The sequence below is a fragment of the Somniosus microcephalus genome, unplaced genomic scaffold, assembly GCF_052327205.1.
Source record: "Somniosus microcephalus isolate GS21.2 unplaced genomic scaffold, FLI_Smic_1.0 unresolved_chr7, whole genome shotgun sequence".
NCBI lineage: Eukaryota > Metazoa > Chordata > Chondrichthyes > Squaliformes > Somniosidae > Somniosus > Somniosus microcephalus.
This window is the reverse complement of record NW_028225185.1, coordinates 10,895,464-10,912,632: the sequence shown is the minus strand read 5'-3', so window position 1 is coordinate 10,912,632 and position 17,169 is coordinate 10,895,464. Positions and strand designations below refer to the sequence as shown.

Below are 17,169 nucleotides of genomic sequence, written 5' to 3'. Positions count from 1 at the left end.
CGCTCCCTCAGTACTGCCCCTCCGACAGTGCGGCGCTCCCTCAGTACCGAGCCTCCGACTGTGCGGCGCTCCCTCAGTACCGCCCCTCCGACAGTGCGGCGCTCCCTCAGTACCGCCCCTCCGACAGTGCGGCGCTCCCTCAGTACCGCCCCTTCGACAGTGCGGCACTCCCTCAGTACTGCCCCTCCGACAGTGCGGCGTTCCCTCAGTACCGCCCCTCCGACAGTGCGGCGCTCCCTCAGTACTGCCCCTCCGACAGTGTGGCGCTCCCTCAGTACTGCCCCTCCGACAGGGCGGCGCTCCCTCAGTACTGCCCCTCCGACGGTGCGGCGCTCCCTCAGTACTGCCCCTCCGACAGTGCGGCGCTCCCTCAGTACTGGCCCTCCAACAGTGCGGCACTCCCTCAGTACTGACCCTCCGACGGTGCGGCGCTCCCTCAGTACTGCCCCTCCGACAGTGCGGCGCTCCCTCAGTGCTGCACTGGGAGCGTCGGCCTAGATTATGTGCTCAAGTCACTGGAGCGGGACTTGAACCCACGACCGTCTGACTCAGATATGAGGGTGTTACCCACTGAGCCATGGCTGACAGCGGATCTCAGCTAGGGTGGCTATGGGGCACCACGGCTAGCCTGATTGACCTGGGCTAGGGTTCGGAACATCGAGCAGGGTTCCTGCGCTTGATCGCTATCCAGTGACCCCCACGCTTGCATTGAGTTGAATGCCTGGACATCAGGATCCTGCTGGCATGCGATGTCCCCGGCCTATGGCACTCGCCTTCAAGGAAGGACACCCGCTTGGGTGAGGTAACAGAAGGACCCTGGACTCTGTGGAAACCATACCCCAGTAGAAAGGGTTTGATAGGGTAGACGTAGAGAAGATAATTCCACTTGCGTAAAAACTAGAGGGCATAAATATAAGGGTCACTAACCCACGACCTCTTTTTTTTTTATTCGTTTTTTATGGGATGTGGGCGTCGCTGGCAAGGCCAGCACTTATTGTCCACCCCTAGTTGCCCCTTGAGAAGGTGGTGGTGAGCCGCCTTCTTGAACCGCTGCAGTCCCGTGTGGTGAAGGTGCTCCCAAAGTGCTGTTAGGGAGGGAGTTCCAGGATTTTGACCCAGCGACGATGGAAGGAACGGCCTGATATATTTCCAAGTCAGGATGGTGTGTGACGTGGAGGGGAACTTGGAGGTGGTGGTGTTCCCATGCGCCTGCTGCCCTTGTCCTTCTAGGTGGAAGAGGTGGCGGGTTTGGGAGGTGCTGCCGAAGAAGCCTTGGCGAGTTGCTGCAGTGCATCTTGTAGACGGTACACACTGCAGCCACGGTGCGCCGGTGGTGGAGGGAGTGAATGTTTAAGGGGGTGGATGGGGTGCCAATCAAGCGGGCTGCTTTGTCCTGGATGGTGTTGAGCTTCTTGAGTGTTGTTGGAGCTGCACTCATCCAGGCAAGTGGAGAGTATTCCATCACACTCCTGACTTGTGCCTTGGAGATGGTGGAAAGGCTTTGGGGAGTCGGGAGGTGAGACACTCGCCGTACCTAGAAGGACAAGGGCAGCAGGCGCATGGGAACACCACCACCTCCAAGTTCCCCTCCATCCTGACTTGGAAATATATCGGCCGATCCTTCATCGTCGCTGGGTCAAAATCCTGGAACTCCCTCCCTAACAGCGCTGTGGGAGCACCTTCACCACACGGGACTGCAGCGGTTCAAGAAGGCGGCTCACCACCACCTTCTCAAGGGGCAACTAGGGATGGGCAATAAATGCCGGCCTCGCCAGCGACGCCCACATCCCAGGAACAAATGTTTTAAAAATCCAATAGGAAATTGAGGAGAAACTTCTTTCCCCAGGGAGTGATCCAGAATGTGGAACTCGCTACCACAGGGAGTGGTTGAGGTGAAGAGCGTCGATGCATTTAAGGGGAAGCTGGATAAACACATGAGGGAGAAAGGAATAGAAGGATATGCTGATGGGGTGAGATGAGGTGGTTGGGAGAAGGCTCGTGTGGAGCATAAACACCGGCACGGACTACCTGGGCCGAATGGCCTCTTTCTGCGCTGTAAGTTCTATGTAAAGAGTCAGTCTATGAGGAAAGGAGGGGGGAGGGAAAAAAAATCATCGAGGAGAACAGCTGCCCACTCTTTTAATAGAAAACAGTTGTCCATTGGACCCAAATACGTGATCGCTTGTCAACCGGCCAGCCAATCATTGTCTTGACCTTGGCTACATCCCAAGATGTGGACCGTGTCCAGCCGGCTGATTAAAATACTCTCAGGTTGGGTTTCGGAGACGAGGGGAGATATCAACCGGTGTGAGAGAGAGCGGAGGAGCCACTTCGCCACTGGGCATCTCGCTCTCAGACGCTCTCAGTCCCTCCGCAGCTTAACCTCCGGCGCTTGTGCGGCGAGAGTCCCGGTGCCGCTGCCTTTGCTTTTTTTTTCCCTCTTTTGTCGCGAGGCGCGAATCGGAAAGGCAAAATGGAGGCCATCAAGAAAAAGATGCAGATGCTGAAACTGGACAAGGAGAACGCCCTGGACAGGGCAGAGCAGGCGGAGGCGGATAAGAAGGCGGCGGAGGAGAGGAGCAAGCAGGTGAGGAGGAGAGGAGCTTGTTTTAAAATTGAACCCAATCTCTTCGCTTCCCTCCCCCACAGTTTAAGGGAGGGTAAACGCACCGGGGTGGTGTGGTACTGAGCCATTCGGACCAGCAAGTTCCCATTCCTGGCCCGCGCGGATCTTAATTGAGGCAGTCGTTTAGGTGCCGCGGTTGGTTTCAGTCCCCTCGCGTTGGGGCGGGGGCTTGTGTGGGGGGAGAGACAGAGTCAGCCCCACCCCTGACTGCTATTCAGTCGCCCCAGCTGGGTAGCGCATGCGTTTGGGTGTCGAAGGGGTGCGGTGGGCGGGATTGGCGTTCGCTCCGCGCCGCCCCCCGCGGTCGATCGCCTTAGCTCACCACGTGGGCTTGTGGGTGACAAACGGCCGCTTGGGCGTGGCGCCGAGAGGCGCTGGGGCGCCCGTGGAACCTGTGACCCGGGCTAGAGCCCATGCGTCACCCGAGGAGCCAACCTGAACACTGGCAGACTATTCGACTGTGCGGGGCATCACAGCACAGTACCGACAGATGCACAGGTGCGCACTTTCCAGCGCGAATCACTGGACAGCGATCAGGAGAGCGAACCCTGGCTGATATATGCCTCCCTAGGTAAAAGTCCCTATTGAGAGCAACAAACTCAGTATGGACTGGGGTGGAAACTGGTCCGTACGGCCACATTGGGCAGTGCATTTACCCTCCAAGCCATTGGGGTCATTCATTAACTTTGCAGAGGGTGCAGAGGAGATTTACTAGCATGGTACCAGGGATGAGGGACTTCAGTTACATGGAGAGACTTAGAGAAGCTGACATTGTTCTCCTTAAAGCAGATAAGGTTAATGGCAGTTTTAATAGATATCTTCAAAATTATGAGGGGATTTGATAGAGTAAATAAGGAAAAACTGTTTCTACTGGCGGGAGGGTCGGTAACCAGAGGACACAGATTTAAGAGAATTGGCAAACGAACTAGAGGGGAGATGACAATGTTTTGTACGCAGCGAGTTGTTGGTATCTGGAATGCGCGGCCTGGAAGGGCGGAGAAAGCAGATTCAATAGTAACTTTCATAAGGGAATTCATCACACTGCTCACTTTAACAATCTCTAATATATTCTTCGCTGCACGAATCTCTAATATACTTCAACAATGTCTAATATGCCTCTCACTGTAACACTCTCTGATATACCCGACACCCCTCACTGTAACACTCTCTGATACATCCCACACCCCTCAATGTAACACTCTGATATACCCCACACCCCTCACTGTAACACTCTGATATACCCCACACCCCTCACTGTAACACTCTCTGATACACCCCACACCCCTCACTGTAACACTCTGATATACCCCACACCCCTCACTGTAACACTCTCTGATATACCCCACACCCCTCACTGTAACAATCTGATATACCCCACACCCCTCACTGTAACAGTCTCTGATACACCCCACACCCCTCACTGTAACACTCTGATATACCCCACACCCCTCACTGTAACACTCTCTGATATACCCCACACCCCTCACTGTAACAATCTGATATACCCCACACCCCTCACTGTAACAATCTGATATACCCCACACCCCTCACTGTAACACTCTGATACACCCCACACCCCTCACTGTAACACTCTGATATACCCCACACCCCTCACTGTAACACTCTCTGATATACCCCACACCCCTCACTGTAACAATCTGATATACCCCACACCCCTCACTGTAACAGTCTCTGATACACCCCACACCCCTCACTGTAACACTCTCTGATACACCCCACACCCCTCACTGTAACACTCTCTGATATACCCCACACCCCTCACTGTAACACTCTGATGTACCCCACACCCCTCACTGTAGCACTCTGATGTACCCCACACCCCTCACTGTAACACTCTCTGATACACCCCACACCCCTCACTGTAACACTCTCTGATACACCCCACACCCCTCACTGTAACACTCTGATATACCCCACACCCCTCACTGTAACACTCTCTGATACACCCCACACCCCTCACTGTAACACTCTCTGATACACCCCACACCCCTCACTGTAACACACTGATATACCCCACACCCCTCACTGTAACACTCTGATATACCCCACACCCCTCACTGTAACACTCTCTGATATACCCCACACCCCTCACTGTAACACTCTGATATACCCCACACCCCTCACTGTATCTCTCTGATACATCCCACACCCCTCACTGTAACACTCTGATATACCCCACACCCCTCAATGTAACACTCTCTGATACACCCCACACCCCTCACTGTAACACTCTGATATACCCCACACCCCTCACTGTAACACTCTGATATACCCCACACCCCTCAATGTAACACTCTCTGATACATCCCACACCCCTCACTGTAACACTCTCTGATACATCCCACACCCCTCACTGTAACACTCTCTGATACACCCCACACCCCTCACTGTAACACTCTGATATACCCCACACCCCTCACTGTAACACTCTGATATACCCCACACCCCTCACTGTAACACTCTGATATACCCCACACCCCTCACTGTAACACTCTGATATACCCCACACCCCTCACTGTAACACTCTCTGATACATCCCACACCCCTCACTGTAACACTCTGATATACCCCACACCCCTCACTGTAACACTCTGATATACCCCACACCCCTCACTGTAACACTCTGATATACCCCACATCCCTCACTGTAACACTCTCTGATACACCCCACACCCCTCACTGTAACAATCTGATATACCCCACACCCCTCACTGTAACACTCTGATATACCCCACACCCCTCACTGTAACACTGATATACCCCACACCCCTCACTGTAACACTCTGATATACCCCACACCCCTCACTGTAACACTCTGATATACCCCACACCCCTCACTGTAACACTCTGATATACCCCACACCCCTCAATGTAACAGTCTGATTTACCCCACACCCCTCACTGTAACACTCTCTGATACACCCCACACCCCTCAATGTAACACTCTGATATACCCCACACCCCGCACTGTAACACTCTGATATACCTCACACCCCTCAATGTAACACTCTGATATACCCCACACCCCTCACTGTAACACTCTGATATACCCCACACCCCTCACTGTAACACTCTCTGATACACCCCACACCCCTCACTGTAACACTCTGATATACCTCACACCCCGCACTGTAACACTCTGATATACCCCACACCCCTCAATGTAACACTCTGATATACCCCACACCCCTCACTGTAACACTCTGATATACCCCACACCCCTCACTGTAACACAATGATATACCCCACACCCCTCACTGTAACACTCTGATATACCCCACACCCCTCACTGTAACACAATGATATACCCCACACCCCTCACTGTAACACTCTGATATACCCCACACCCCTCACTGTAACACAATGATATACCCCACACCCCTCACTGTAACACTCTCTGATACACCCCACACCCCTCACTGTAACACTCTGATATAACCCACACCCCTCGCTGTAACACTCTGATATACCCCACACCCCTCACTGTAACATTCTGATATACCCCACACCCCTCACTGTAACACTCTGATATACCCCACACCCCTCGCTGTAACACTCTGATATACCCCACACCCCTCACTGTAACACTCTGATATACCCCACACCCCTCACTGTAACACTCTGATATACCCCACACCCCTCACTGTAACATTCTGATATACCCCACACCCCTCACTGTAACACTCTGATATACCCCACACCCCTCACTGTAACACTCTGATACACCCCACACCCCTCACTGTAACACTGATATACCCCACACCCCTCACTGTAACACTCTGATATACCCCACACCCCTCACTGTAACACTCTGATATACCCCACACCCCTCACTGTAACACTCTGATATACCCCACACCCCTCACTGTAACACTCTGATATACCCCACACCCCTCACTGTAACACTCTCTGATACACCCCACACCCCTCACTGTAACACTCTGATATAACCCACACCCCTCGCTGTAACACTCTGATATACCCCACACCCCTCACTGTAACATTCTGATATACCCCACACCCCTCACTGTAACACTCTGATATACCCCACACCCCTCGCTGTAACACTCTGATATACCCCACACCCCTCACTGTAACACTCTGATATACCCCACACCCCTCACTGTAACACTCTGATATACCCCACACCCCTCACTGTAACACTCTGATATACCCCACACCCCTCACTGTAACATTCTGATATACCCCACACCCCTCACTGTAACACTCTGATATACCCCACACCCCTCACTGTAACACTCTGATATACCCCACACCCCTCACTGTAACACTCTGATATACCCCACACCCCTCACTGTAACACACTGATATACCCCACACCCCTCACTGTAACACTGATATCCCCCACCCCTCACTGTAACACTGTTATACCCCACACCTCTCACTGTAACACTCTGATATACCCCACACCTCTCACTGTAACACTCTCTGATACATCCCACACTCCTCAATGTAACACTCTGATATACCCCACACCCCTCACTGTAACACTCTGATTTACCCCACACCCCTCACTGTAACACTCTGATATACCCCACACCCCTCACTGTAACACTCTGATATTCCCCACACCACTCGCTGTAACACTCTGATATACCCCACACCCCTCACTGTAACACTCTGATATACCCCACACCCCTCACTGTAACACTCTGATATACCTCACACCCCTCACTGTAACACTCTCTGATATACCCCACACCCCTCACTGTAACACTCTCTGATACATCCCATACCCCTCACTGTAACACTCTCTGATATACCCCACACCCCTCACTGTAACACTCTCTGATACATCCCACACTCCTCAATGTAACACTCTGATATACCCCACACCCCACTGTAACACTCTGATATACCCCACACCCCTCACTGTAACACTCTGATATACCTCACACCCCTCACTGTAACACTCTGATATACCCCACACCCCTCACTGTAACACTCTGATATACCCCACACCCCTCACTGTAACACTCTGATATACCCCACACCCCTCACTGTAACACTCTGATATACCCCACACCCCTCACTGTAACACTCTGATATACCCCACACCCCTCACTGTAACACTCTGATATACCCCACACCCCTCACTGTAACACTCTGATATACCTCACACCCCTCACTGTAACACTCTCTGATATACCCCACACCCCTCACTGTAACACTCTGATATACCCCACACCCCACTGTAACACTCTGATTTACCCCACACCCCTCACTGTAACACTGATATACCCCATACCCCTCAATGTAACACTCTGATATACCCCACACCCCTCACTGTAACACACTGATATACCCCACACCCCTCACTGTAACACTCTGATATACCCCACACCTCTCACTGTAACACTCTGATATACCCCACACCACTCACTGTAACACTCTGATATACCCCACACCCCTCACTGTAACACACTGATATACCCCACACCACTCGCTGTAACACACTGATATACCCCACACCCCTCACTGTAACACTCTGATATACCCCACACCCCTCACTGTAACACTCTCTGATACACCCCACACCCCTCAATGTAACACTCTGATATACCCCACACCCCTCACTGTAACACTCTCTGATACACCCCACACCCCTCAATGTAACACTCTGATATACCCCACACCCCTCACTGTAACACTCTGATTTACCCCACACCCCTCACTGTAACACTCTGATATACCCCACACCCCTCACTGTAACACACTGATATACCCCACACCCCTCACTGTAACACTCTGATATACCCCACACCCCTCACTGTAACACTCTGATTTACCCCACACCCCTCACTGTAACACACTGATATACCCCACACCCCTCACTGTAACACTCTGATATACCCCACACCCCTCACTGTAACACACTGATATACCCCACACCCCTCACTGTAACACTCTGATATACCGCACACCCCTCGCTGTAACACTCTGATATACCCCACACCCCTCGCTGTAACACTCTGATATACCCGACACCCCTCACTGTACCACACTGATATACCCCACACCCCTCACTGTAACACTCTGATATACCCCACACCCCTCACTGTAACACTCTGATATACCCCACACCCCTCACTGTAACACTCTGATTTACCCCACCCCTCACTGTAACACACTGATATACCCCACACCCCTCACTGTAACACTCTGATATACCCCACACCCCTCACTGTATCTCTCTGATATACCCCATACCCCCCACTGTAACACTCTGATATATCCCACACCCCTCATTGTAACACTCTCTGATAGACTCCTCAATGTAACACACTGATATACCCCACACCCCTCACTGTAACACTCTGATATACCCCACACCCCTCACTGTAACACTCTCTGATAGACTCCTCAATGTAACACACTGATATAACCCACACCCCTCACTGTAACACACTGATATACCCCACACCCCTCACTGTAACACTCTGATATACCCCACACCCCTCACTGTAACACTCTGATATACCCCACACCCCTCACTGTAACACACTGATATACCCCACACCCCTCACTGTAACACTCTGATATACCCCACACCACTCACTGTAACACTCTGATATACCCCACACCCCTCACTGTAACACTCTGATATACCCCACACCCCTCACTGTAACACTCTGATATACCCCACACCCTCACTGTAACTCTGATATACCACACAACCCTCACTGTAACACCCTGATATACCCCACACCCCTCACTGTAACACTCTCTGATAGACTCCTCAATGTAACACACTGATATACCCCCCTCAATGTAACACACTGATATACCCCACACCCCTCACTGTAACACACTGATATACCCCACACCCCTCACTGTAACACTCTGATATACCCCACACCCCTCAGTGTAACACTCTGATTTACCCCACACCCCTCACTGTAACACAGATATACCCCACACCCCTCACTGTAACACTCTGATATACCCCACACCCCTCACTGTAACACACTGATATACCCCACACCCCTCACTGTAACACTCTGATATACCGCACACCCCTCGCTGTAACACTCTGATATACCCCACACCCCTCGCTGTAACACTCTGATATACCCGACACCCCTCACTGTACCACACTGATATACCCCACACCCCTCACTGTAACACTCTGATATACCCCACACCCCTCACTGTAACACTCTGATATACCCCACACCCCTCACTGTAACACTCTGATTTACCCCACCCCTCACTGTAACACACTGATATACCCCACACCCCTCACTGTAACACTCTGATATACCCCACACCCCTCACTGTATCTCTCTGATATACCCCATACCCCCCACTGTAACACTCTGATATATCCCACACCCCTCATTGTAACACTCTCTGATAGACTCCTCAATGTAACACACTGATATACCCCACACCCCTCACTGTAACACTCTGATATACCCCACACCCCTCACTGTAACACTCTCTGATAGACTCCTCAATGTAACACACTGATATAACCCACACCCCTCACTGTAACACACTGATATACCCCACACCCCTCACTGTAACACTCTGATATACCCCACACCCCTCACTGTAACACTCTGATATACCCCACACCCCTCACTGTAACACACTGATATACCCCACACCCCTCACTGTAACACTCTGATATACCCCACACCACTCACTGTAACACTCTGATATACCCCACACCCCTCACTGTAACACTCTGATATACCCCACACCCCTCACTGTAACACTCTGATATACCCCACACCCTCACTGTAACTCTGATATACCACACAACCCTCACTGTAACACCCTGATATACCCCACACCCCTCACTGTAACACTCTCTGATAGACTCCTCAATGTAACACACTGATATACCCCCCTCAATGTAACACACTGATATACCCCACACCCCTCACTGTAACACACTGATATACCCCACACCCCTCACTGTAACACTCTGATATACCCCACACCCCTCAGTGTAACACTCTGATATACCCCACACAATACAATACAAATCGCTTTATTGGCATGATAAGGTACATCTTATGTTGCCAAAGCATCAAAATACATTTATGGTTGAACACATAAACGCGGTTCCATTCATACAGTGTATAAACAGGTATATCCCTGAGTTTATAAATATACATTCGCCTTGTTTATATATACTCTTGTCTTAGTTTACTGGTTGTCCCTCTGTTCATGGCAAGCTGTAACATAGTGTGCCGCCAGTGTTACACAGCTTCTCTCCTCCCCCAGTAGGAATGGGAGTTTTTGGTTGTCAGTCAGATTTCTGAATTCAGGGCATATTTGTGAGAATTTTTGGTAGAAATTCTCTCTGATGCCCTGATATTTTCCACAGGCTGTGAGGAAGTGCATCTCTGTCTCAACTACTCCCTGACTGCAGTGAGAGCATATCCTGTCTTCTCTTGGCAGCCTGGTCTGCCTGTGTCTGCCTTTTTCGATCGCTAGGCTATGTTCGCTAAGTCTGTACCTTGTCAAGGTTCTTCTCAGTTTGTTATCCTTTACCATGGTCAGGTAATCAGCTATGTTGTATTGTCTGTTTAGGGCCAAGTAGCAATTGAGTTTGCTTTGGGTTTTTGTTGTTTCTGCCCAATATGACAGATATTTTTCCTTTTGCTTAGCGACGATTGTGTTGGGTCGAATTCACATTCTGATATACCCCACACCCCTCACTGTAACACTCTGATATACCCCACACCCCTCACTGTAACTCTGATATACCACACACCCCTCACTGTAACACTCTGATATACCCCACACCCCTCATTGTAACACTCTGATATACCCCACACCCCTCACTGTAACACTCTGATATACCCCACACCCCTCACTGTAACACACTGATATACCCCACACCCCTCACTGTAACACTGATATACCCCACACCCCTCACTGTAACACTCTGATATACCCCACACCCCTCACTGTAACACTCTGATATACCCCACACCCCTCACTGTAACACTCTGATATATCCCACACCCCTCACTATAACACTGATATACCCCATACCCCTCACTGTAACACTGATATACCCCACACCCCTCACTGTAACACTCTGATATACGCCACACCCCTCACTGTAACACTCTGATATACCCCACACCCCTCACTGTTACACTCTGATATACCCCACACCCTCACTGTAACTCTGATATACCACACAACCCTCACTGTAACACTCTGATATACCCCACACCCCTCACTGTAACACTCTGATATACCCCACACCCCTCACTGTAACACTCTGATATACCCCACACCCCTCACTGTAACACTCTGATATACCCCACGCCCCTCACTGTAACAGATATACACCACACCCCTCACTAACACACTGATATACCCCACACCCCTCACTGTAACACTCTGATATACTCCACACCCATTACTGTAACACTGATATACCCCACACCCCTCACTGTAACACTCTGATATACCCCACACCCCTCACTGTAACACTCTGATATACACCACACCCCTCACTGTAACACTTTTATATACCCCACACCCCTCACTGTAACACTGATATACCCCACACCCCTCACTGTAACACTCTGATATACCCCACACCCCTCACTGTAACACTCTGATATACCCCACACCCCTCAATGTAACACTCTGATATTACCCACACCCCTCACTGTAACACTCTGATATACCCCACACCCCTTACTGTAACACTCTGATATACCCCACACCCCTCACTGTAACACTGATATACCCTACACCCCTCACTGTAACACTGATATACCCCACACCCCTCACTGTAACACTCTGATATACCCCACACCCCTCAATGTAACACTCTATATGCTCCACACTCCTCACTAACACTGATATACCCCACACCCCTCAATGTAACACTCTATATGCTCCACACCCCTCACTGTAACACTGATGTACCCCACACCCCTCACTGTAACACGCTGATATACCCAGCACCATTCTCTATTACACTACAGTATTTATCACAAATGGCCACATATAACTATTGTTCATTTTATTTAACATGATGATCCTTCCCATTTCTTCCCTCAGTAATCTGTTGTTTCTTTTTGTATCTCTCTCTCACTCGGTTTCCTTCTCCCTTGCTCCCTCTCTGACAGCTGGAGGATGAGTTGGCGGCCATGCAGAAGAGGCTCAAAGGGACCGAGGATGAGCTGGACAAGTATTCAGAGGCCCTGAAAGATGCTCAGGAGAAACTGGAACTGGCTGAGAAGAAAGCAGCTGACGTGAGTGAGAGCGTTCGAAATGTTTCTCCCTTATTTATAATGTCTTCTTCCCCCGACAACTCGCAGTCTCCACTCGCTGGCCAAGGTGAGAGCTGACCCAACGTCCCGGAGTCCGCCGCTCCTGAGCTAGCCTTCGTCTGAAGCCAAGCCCGTGTCCTGAAGGTTGGATGGTGGAACCTGCAGGCACCTCTGTGGCCACTCTGACTGCCCTATTAGGCCACCAGGTGGCACACCAGCTGACCCGTTTCACCTTGCCTCTTGTCTCAGTCTCGGCCGTGGCTCAGTGGGTAGCACACTCTCTCTCTCGCCTCGGAGTCAGAAGGTCGTGGGTTCAAGTCCCACTCCAGAGACTTGAGCACATAATCCAGGCCGACACTCCCAGTGCCAGTACTGAGGGAGCGCCGCACTGTCGGAGGGGGCAGTACTGAGGGAGCGCTGCACTGTCGGAGGGCCGGTACTGAGGGAGCGCCACACTGTCGGAGGGGCAGTACTGAGGGAGCGCCGCACTGTCGGAGGGGCGGTACTGAGAGAGCGCCGCACTGTCGGAGGGGCGGTACTGAGGGAGCGCCGCACTGTCGGAGGGGCGGTACTGAGGGAGCGCCACACTGTCGGAGGGGCAGTACTGAGGGAGCGCCGCACTGTCGGAGGGGCAGTACTGAGGAACGCCGCACTGTTGGAGGGGCAGTACTGAGGGAGCGCCGCACTGTCAGAGGGGCAGTACTGAGGGAGCGCCGCACTGTCAGAGGGGCGGTACTGAGGGAGCGCCGCACTGTCGGAGGGGCGGTACTGAGGGAACGCCACACTGTTGGAGGGGCAGTACTGAGGGAGCGCCGCACTGTCGGAGGGGCAGTACTGAGGGAGCGCCACACTGTCGGAGGGGCAGTACTGAGGGAGCGCCGCACTGTCGGAGGTGCCGTCTTTCGGATGAGACGTTAAACCAAGGCCCCGTCTGCCCTCTCGGGTGGATGTAAAAGATCCCACGGCCACTATTGGAAAAAGAGCAGGGGGGAGTTCTCCCCGGTGTCCTGGGGCCAATATGTATCCCTCAATCAACATCAGATGATTTGCCATTTTCGCATTGCTGTTTGTGGATGCTTGCTGCGATTTGGTTGCAGCTTTTCCAACAACACAACAGTGACCACACTTATAACGACAGAAAATGCTGGAAAAACTCAGCAGGCCAGAGCAGCATCCGTGGAGAGAGAAACAGAGTCAATGTTTCGGGTCGAAGACCCTTCGTCAGAACTAGAAAAAAGCAGGAAAGGGAACAGATTTTAAAGCAAGCTGGGGGTTGGGAAAAGGGGGAGGGGATGAAAGAACAAAAGGGAAGGTCAGAGATAGGATAGAAAGCAGGAGAGATAAAGAGATATTGTCACTTCGTTGGCTGTAAAGCGCGTTGGTACGTCCCGAGGTCAGGGAAGGCGCAAGCCCTTTCTTTTTTCGTCTTTTACAGCCCAAAGTGTTGAAACTTGGCGTCTAAGGGAGATCACTAGTGCAAATGCCAAGCAAGACAGGGGACGGCACTGCTGTCTCCTGGTTGGGAGACCAGCCCAAAACCTCCTGTGTTACTAACTGGGTTTCCACCTTGCATCTCCCAGTCGAGAGTCCGACCCAATCGTACTGCTGCGTTCCAAATTAGCTGTGAGGCACTTGTCTAATAATTCCAACATATCGGACTGTAAGTCCCCAAAGCAACAGGGAAAGGGCAGGGTCACGGGATTACAGTCGAGATCTTCAGGTGAAGAGCCAGCACCAGCAGATGCATGGTGGGCCGAATGGCCTCACCACCATGCTGTCATTTTCGTGATTCTTCTTCTTCTTAGGCAGTCCCTCGGGAACCGAGGATGACTTGCTTCCACATTAAAAAATGAGCTCGCAGCTGACTGATGAGTCCAATGCGGGACCTGCAGTCTCTGTCACAGGTGGGGCAGACGCTGGTTGAAGGGGCGGGTGGGGTGGGGTGCTTGGGTTGACGTGCGCTCCTTCCGCTTGCTCCCGGCGAAGAGACTCGAAGTGTTCGGCGCCTTCCCGGATGCTTCTCCTCCACTTTGTGCGGTCTTGGGGCCAGGGATTCCCAGGTGTCGGTGGGGATGTTACACCTTTTCCAAGGAGGCTTTGAGGGTGTCCTTGAAGCGTTTCCTCTGCCCACCTGGGGCTCTCTTGCCGTGCCGGAGCTCCGAGTAGAGCGCTTGTTTCGGGAGTCTCGTATCGGGCATGCGGACAATGTGACCCGTCCATCGGAGCTGATCGAGCGCGGTCAGAGCTTCGAGGCTGTGAGTAAAACGGCAGCACAAATCCGGGAATCCCGACACAATCCAACTTATGCTGTCGCCTGGACCTGGGTTCTCCACCGTGATTCCTCGCCTAGCGGGTTACGTTATTGCCTTGCGGGAAGGCGTTGAGGGAAAGGAAGGGACTGCTCACGGGACAGGAGTGACGGAAGAACATAGGAACAGGAGGAGGCCATTCAGCCCCCCTCGAGCATGTTCCGCCATTCAATTGGATCACGGCTGATCTGCATCTCAACTCCTATCTACCCGCCTTGGTTCCGTAAGCCTTCATACCCTTGCTTAACAAAACTCTATCAATCGACCCCATGCTGCCCTACCCTAAGTGCTACCCTGTGCCCCTTTCACCAGCTGCTTAGGAACATCGGATCAGGTGGAGGCCATTCAGCCCCTCGCGCCTGCTCCGCCATCCAATTAAGATCATGGCTCATCCGTATCTTAAACCCCATCTACCCGGCTGGGTTCCATATTCCCTTATGCTTGCCAAGTGTCTTGTGTTTTCTCAACTGGGGAAACGATACGGCACCTCGGGAGAGAGAGACCCCACGAAGGTCAAGGAAGACGCAAAACCACCAAAATATAAAATGTCTTCATCGCTGTGCATTCCCCTTGGATCCGAAATAAGGTCAGGACAGCATTCCAGCTTCCTGTGCGCTATTCTGAGTAGCCGGTAATGCAATTACCAGGAAACAGAAGGATGGGATGCCACAGAGGTTTTTTTTTTAAAAACATTCTGGCACTCAGGAGGCCCATCCCTGCAGGGAGTAAGACTCTTCCATGTCTGCCAGAGAGATTAAGGATGAATTCCAAAAATATTCCCTTCTCCAAATGTTTTGGGCAGTTGGGAGGATTAAGCTCGGGAAATGCCTAAAGGTTGAAAGCACCGATTTTAAAATGGCCATCCTCTGCGTGTGTGGCCTTAACATAAAACAGCCTTCACTCTTCTACTTCCTGCCCTGAAGGTGCTGACTTGTGCTGCACAACCATTCCACGAGGGGGAGGGACAGTGCTACGAACGGTTATAGTTATCTCATACAATCGTGGCTTCCGCCGTCACTTGCTACTGTTCTACTACTGGCTCCATAAATTAGGGGGTGTCCACATGACAGCTTCACCTCCAGGCCCAGGTTTCATAGAATGTACAGCAAAGAAACAGGCAACTTGGTCCAACTGGTCTGTGCCGGTGTTTATGCCCCACACGAGCCTCCTCCCACCATCTCTTCAGTTCACCCCATCAGTATAACCTATTCCTTTCTCCCTCATGTACTGATCTAGCTTCCCCTTAAATGCATCTATGCTATTACATAGAATATAGGAGCAGGAGTAGGCCATTCGGCCCCTCGAGCCCGCTCTGCCATTTAATGAGATCATGGCTGATCATCCAAATTCAGTACCCTGTCCCTGCCTTCTCCCCATATCCCTTGATCCCTTTAGCCTTAAGAAATATATCTAACTCCTTCTTGAATATATTTAATGAATGGCCTCAACTGCCTTCTGTGGTAGCGAATTCCACAGGTTCACCACTCTCTGGGTGAAGAAATTCCTCCTCATCTCAGTCCTAAATGGCTTATCCCTTATCTTTAGACTGTGACCGCTGGTTCTAGACTCCCCGACCATCGGGAACACCCTTCCTGCATCTAGTCTGTCTAGTCCTGTTAGAATTTTATAAGTTTCAATGAGATCCCCTCTCATTCTTCTAAACTCCAGCGAGTATAAGCCCAATCGACCCAATCTCTCCTCATACGTCATTCCTGCCATCCCAGGTATCAGCCTGGTGAATCTTCGCTGCACTCCCTCCATGGCAAGAACATCCTCCCTCAGATAAGGCGACCAAAACTGCACACAATACTCAAGGTGTGGTCTCACCAAGGCCCTATACAACTGCAGCAAGACATCCTTGCTCCTGTACTCGAACCCTCTCGCTATGAAGGCCAACATACCATTTACCTTCTTAACCGCCTGCTGCACCCGCATG

At 51.5% G+C, this 17,169-nt stretch overlaps 1 protein-coding gene across 1 annotated transcript in view; it reads left to right on the top strand.

Annotated features, from left to right (window-relative positions):
• The first annotated feature begins 2,298 nt into the window (after window positions 1-2,298).
• LOC147086524 (uncharacterized) overlaps window positions 2,299-17,169 on the top strand; it is a 121,737-nt gene continuing 106,866 nt past the window's right edge. Inside the window, exons 1-2 of the mRNA XM_085978263.1 lie at window positions 2,299-2,587; window positions 12,781-12,910. Of these exons, the coding sequence (XP_085834389.1) occupies window positions 2,474-2,587; window positions 12,781-12,910 (244 nt within the window). The 5' untranslated portion in view covers window positions 2,299-2,473. The remainder of the gene's footprint in view (window positions 2,588-12,780; window positions 12,911-17,169) is intronic.